The sequence below is a fragment of the Pleurodeles waltl genome, chromosome 12 (assembly GCF_031143425.1).
Source record: "Pleurodeles waltl isolate 20211129_DDA chromosome 12, aPleWal1.hap1.20221129, whole genome shotgun sequence".
Lineage (NCBI taxonomy): Eukaryota > Metazoa > Chordata > Amphibia > Caudata > Salamandridae > Pleurodeles > Pleurodeles waltl.
Genome location: NC_090451.1, coordinates 621533351 through 621539350, shown reverse-complemented (window position 1 = coordinate 621539350; position 6000 = coordinate 621533351). Strand labels below are relative to the sequence as shown.

The 6000-nt window shown below is 44.0% G+C and overlaps 1 protein-coding gene across 1 annotated transcript in view; it reads right to left on the bottom strand.

The window, feature by feature from the left end:
• Nucleotides 1-2633: 2633 nt before the first annotated feature.
• LOC138267162 (RNA-binding protein 8A-like) overlaps nt 2634-6000 on the bottom strand; it is a gene marked incomplete at its 5' end in the record, with an annotated part of 251162 nt that continues 247795 nt past the window's right edge. Inside the window, one exon of the mRNA XM_069216012.1 lies at nt 2634-3131. Within this exon, the coding sequence (XP_069072113.1) occupies nt 3086-3131 (46 nt within the window). The remainder of the gene's footprint in view (nt 3132-6000) is intronic.

The window sequence follows — 6000 nt, the reverse complement described above, 5'->3', positions numbered from 1 at the left end:
ATGTCCTGCCCATCATACTAACTGGCAGGGAATGTATACTATCCTACAGGAGATTACCGCACTTACAGATTTAATTTCCTGGGAGGCAAATGCCTTTGGCATTTTTAAATGAAGGGAACATGTAGTTTGAGCACGATTTGCTAGCTTAGCCCTTTCATTAGCTAACAGAACACTTACACTTCACTGGAAGGATCCATCCCCCCACTACAGACCTGGGATGGTGCAGTCATGAAGTGGGGGACCACACAAGGCACAGCTTTTCACCATGAGGAAGCTCGCCAAATCCAGAGACGCCCCAGCTCTCCGGAATGGACACAAATGCTGGATTTCACCCAGCTAATCACACTTCTGACCTGCCCCCCCCCCCTCAAGACTCTCCTGCACCAACACCTAGTGCAAGTTCCTATAACACGCACACCTCCTAACAACCTGTCTTGTCCTCCCACACATTGACTCCTACAGCACCTAGCCGCCTAATAGCTAGATATAACACTAAACCAAATTCTCCACTAGATGCAATTCCAAGGGATATCGGGTCGCATCCTCCTATATCTTTTATTAACTCTTCAGATGACCATTACTCCAACCCCCCCTCCCCCCCCAACTCACCCAGAATGTCATGGTTACCCCTTCCATGTTAATGTTTTCTTTTTATTATTTTTTCTAATGGGAATATTTTCGTTGCCATTGGCTCTACAAATGACCAGAATAACGGTGAACGTGCTACGAAGTGTTCTTGTGAGTTCCAATATGTAAAGAAAAAAAGAAAAATAAATACAATCCTTTTTTTTTCTTCTTCAAATCGCAGCTTGTTCATCACAGCTGAATCACCCCCCTCATCCCCGCTTCCGGTCTTCACAGCCAAGAAACCAATAAACTACAATATGCCTAGTACTATGGTTTCCATCAATTTCTCACACTTCTGACTGTACAAAGACGATTTGCATTCGATCCTTCAACTCTCCAAATGTATTTATTTTTAATCGGCATGTTTGGTGCCTTTGTGAAACACTACTTACATAGACTGCCTAGTCTTCTGATGAGATTCAGAAGCGGATCAACACTCATTCAGTAAGGCTCATTTATAGTATCAATAATTAGGATCACACAACTGAAGCCCAAATAAAAACTTCACATGCTTAATATTTCGTTTCAAATCTTGTGTAGTCCATCACATCTTTTATGGCTCTTTTGCTTTGTTGAGGAGTTTTTTTAAGTTTTGAAAAATACAGTACAGCTTGTAATCTCATTTGCATTGCTTAGAATCCTTGCCGTGAAGGTGGTGGGGGGGGGGGGGGGGGGGGAGGGGGGGGGAAGGGGGGCGGGGGAGGGGAGAGAAAGAGGGGTTAGGCAGGGTTCGTGGCTCACTAAAAATGGTGTCCCAAAAATAAATATTTCAGAACCAACCACTTGATAGCAGAATAATGCACCACATATGAATCCAGAAGAGATTCATGTTGCAAAAGAGGCAACACTGACCAATTCCTAAGAATGGAGCAGACTTTATTGCAACTGGACCAGATAAGGGGGCAAAACTGAGCAGAAGCCGTGTGGATGCGTTTGTGATAGGGGCAGAAGTGACGGCTTACAGTTGTCAATATCCAACTGTGAAATGAGCTGAGTTTGAATAAGTGACCAGAAAGAATTAGCCTTTTATGCAATGGAGACCTCACATGTCGTCAAGAAAAATACAGGATTAGGCAACAAATGGAAAAGATGAGGATATGACCACACACTGCATTGTGCAGGAGGGCAGAGTGAGACTGAGGGAAGCATGAAAATGAGGAACATATGGCATAATTGGTCGCTTTAAGAGCTGAAACCTGAAGAGGCATTCTCTGCACATGGTAGGCTCAGAGTAAGAAACTCAGGTCCGATTAGAATCAGTGGATCAGTTATAGCGGACACTTCCCTTTGACTCATGCAGTGTGTGCTGCATACAAGTGGAACATGCTACATAAGGTCTTGTTTTTATTATTTTTAATCAAACAATATGCTTACTCAAACCTGAATCAGAAAAACATAGTTGAAGGCTATTCCACAAGCACTTCCCTAACACGATGCAATCTGAAGAGGGTTAAATGTTGCTGGTCAAAGGCTTCTTTTTGGAACTGTAGTATCTAGGTGTGATGATGTTGTTGTGTGAGCAGCAAAGTGTTCTGATCTGCAAACAGAATGTGGGCTGCACAGCCCGCCCAGAGTTCTTTTGAGAGCTCATGAAGGAAAGGGCTGAGCTTCTTTAACAACTAGTACCTGGTGGGGTTGTGGTATTTCTGGAAGCGTGCACATGGGCTTCTACATACAAATATAAACGTATTTGCTTAACCTTCTATATGTGGACAGTGAATACTACAGTAACAAAAAAGCACCACTTCGGAAAATTCATCATAAGTTTTTTTCTGGTTTAAGGGAGCAGTCGCACAGCCTCAGAAAATGCTGCACAGTTTATTCCTAAAGAAAAGGAGATTTGTCACAGCTCCCATGCTCTTATGTGGTGCACTTCACAACTGGTACTGGAACCATGAAACTACTCTGCACTGTTTACAAGATCCAACAGCTGTTGGGTCTTGATGTGGAGGATCCAGTGAAGGAGAACTTCTAATCATAACTCGATTAACAGAAAGCAATCAAACTAAGTAACACCAGCAGACTTTATTCAGGATTGTACAGTTCTCCACGGAACAATTTTTGGGGAAGTCGTATCCTCCAGCACAGAGGATGTGCAACTATTCTCACTTGATAAAATTAGTTTACCAAATCATTTTCTGCTTGTTTGTTGGTAAACATATCTCCGTGAGATCAGCTGAGATTTTAACATGTGGGATAAACGAGCACCAAATGTGTGTGTTTTATGTACATCTACAGTCAAAACATTTAAATAGTACATAAAAAAGCATCCTATGTGGACTGAATTGAAATAATAAAAATAGCCATGTACAGATAAAATAATAAATTCAGTACTGGCTGCAGCGCATGCAGGGAACTGTAAATTGTAATACAAAGTGTATGTATTTTTTAAAACTGTAGTCCCAAAAACGTGCACTGACAATTTACATCCAAAGATAGATGAGAAAAAAATTGACGTTCAACGCCGTCTCCTTTCTGGTGTCCTGCTCCTCCTGCGTCCACTCCTGAAAAAAGTAGAACACATTTCACTTTTGCAGAAAGCAAAACACTAAAGAAATCATGAACAACTAACAGTGAAAGAAAATGCACATAAACACATTTTTAGAGGCAGGATTCAAGAAATAAACGTACTCACCAACTTCACTTTCAATGCCACAAAAACTAGGAGCTATAAAGCCTCTCAGAGGATTTTTCAAGAGTAATATAAAATTAAAAATTAAAAAGACTGCCCATTAGAGATTTGTTAACAATGTACAATCATACTATAACATTGATTTTAGAAGAAAAATGAGCCGGGCAGAAACCCCAGCCTCACCCCATAATTATGAATTTGGAAATTCTGCAAAAAACACTTTTTCCCAGTGTCAAATGGTCCAACCTCTAAGAAAAGAGCAGGAGCACGCACAGTATCTTAAAAGAGGAAAATCTGATGGGACTATTTTTTTAACGATGTGAATGCCCCACCTGACTGTCCCAGGGCATTTTCTTTTTGTTCTCGGGCAGGAAAAATTGTCTTTATTTGTTTCTAATCACTGCCATCCAGGTCTCCAGTGGCACCCTTCATAAGACAGCAGGAGGGAAGATGGCTACCGACAAGGAGCCATTTTCAAATAAAGGCACATGAACGTCAAGTAGAGAAGGAACAGTGTCATGGTTCAATAGAGATTGTTCAGTGGAGCAGTGTCTGCTATAGCAGGACAAGGATGAGGGCTGGTAACCAGCTGCAGTGAAAAACTAAAATACCACAAGACTAAGCTTTAAAATGATGTTTTTGACTGTCACATCGTTCTGATGCAGCTTTTTAGCAGTGCTTTGTTTTAGAATACCAAAGCAACACATTCCCTGTAAAGAGTGTTTATGATACACTAAAGAACGCTGAACGTACGACTGGCAATGGGTGAACCGCTTTAAGAAATACAGGAAATAACTGAAGAGATAGGACAGTCACCAGGGAAATTACAATTCTCCCAAAAAATTCCTTCACCCATTCTTCAAAAGAAAGGGAAAAGAGAATTTTATGGCTAAACGAGTAGTGGGCGCTACTAACCAAAATATTCACAATAGACTGGGGGCCAGATGTACGAAAGGATTTTACCCATTCTGTGTCTATGGGAAAAAGCTTTCGTACATATGGCCCTAAGTCCCTCATTTCGACCTCAGTGGTCTTTTCCAAAGACCACCGAGGTTCCGCTGTGCTGAAGACCGCCAGTGCAGGCAGTTTTCTGCGCAGCGTATTATGACTGCTGGCAGCTCTCCGTCCTTTTTCGGACTGAGATCCGCCAGCAGCCATACTGGCGGTCAGTGGGTAAGTGGAGGCTGCTCCACCTCCACCGCCCGTCATCAGAACACCGCCCACCGAATCACATCCCATGATTCAGTGTGGTGGTGGTGGTCTGGTGACGGGGAGCTGGCGGCGGAGCAGCCCCCATGGATCCCCGACCCCTCCCGGAGGATCAACAGACAAGGTAAGTTGATCATCCGTTAGGGGAGGGGGGCGGGGGGTGTTGTGTGTTGTGTGCGTGCATGGGGGTGTGCGTGTGAGTATGTGGAGGGTGTGTGTGAGTGCGTGTATGCATGCGGGGTGTTGTGTGTATGGGAAATGTGTACGTATATGTCTGTGTGCATGTGTGCGTGTATGTGTGCGGGTATGTGTTGTAGTGTATGTGTGCGTGTAGGGGTGTGTATATGTGCATGTTGGGGGTGGGGGTGTGAATATGTGCATGTTGGGGGTGGGGAGGGGGGTCCTGCCACCTTTGAGGGGATGCAGGGGGTGGAGGGGGTGGGGGGAGGACTCGGGTGGGGGAGACCCATATCAGTGACAGGGAAGGAATTCCCTGGCACTGATAGAGCCTACCGCCATGGATTTCGGGGCGGTTAAAACCCACCCGAAATCCATGGCGGTATGCAGGGTCCCGATACCGCCGGTGGTCTGGTGACGGCCGCTGGGCTGGAGACCGAAGTCTCCAGCCCAGCGGTTGGAGTGGAGTAGTGGCAGATGACCATGGCGATAACCGCCATGGTCATAGTCAAAAAAAAATTCCGCTGGCCTGTTGCCAGTTTTACCGCCACTTCTCCCTCGTCCGCCAGGGTCATAATGAGGGCGTAAGGCTTTTAATCAAATAAAAAAAATTACAAAAAGCCCCACAGGAAGAAGCACATAATGCCCGCCAAATAAGTGCTGGATAACTCTAGGCCCTCGGAACAGGCATGGTTTAACACTTATGCCAAAATGCCATTGGTGGCGGTATGCTGGTTGTTTAGAACCAACGTGAGCTCGTCCACAAAAACCAAGGGGGAAAAACACCACAGAGCTGGCTGCACGACTCTGGCTATGGATGATTGCCTGTCTTGCAAAAGCAACTGTCCTGTGAAAAACTCTGGACTCATCACTAGAAGATTCAAAGCATAAGAATCGCTTTTTTCTATTAGCAGCAGATGAAGATCTTATGTAATAATGTAAAGGATTGAAAAATATGTTTTGTTGTAAATTGGGGTAAGGGAGAAGCCGGTTTAGCTAACAATTGCTATTGCCTTGGAAAAGTAGTGTTAAACTCGCTAAAAGAACTCCAACCATTTCCGGAGCACTAATCCTTGCTGACGGTCACGTGTCATGATATTTATATTGGCAAAGTCAGGAGAGGAATGAGCAGCAGCATTACCAAATATCATTGCTGCCAAAGAAACGAATTGTTTCCTGCACAGAAAGGAGCACATGACATTTAAGGCTGATGCTAAAATGACGCCATTTTAAAATCTGCTGAATTAGAAGAAAAAAACCTGAACCAAGGGCTTAGTCACTTTTTTTTTTTTATTGAGCCACGACAGGGAGACTGAAAGGTTAAAGGTGTGCTTCACCAATGCTATGGCATACAT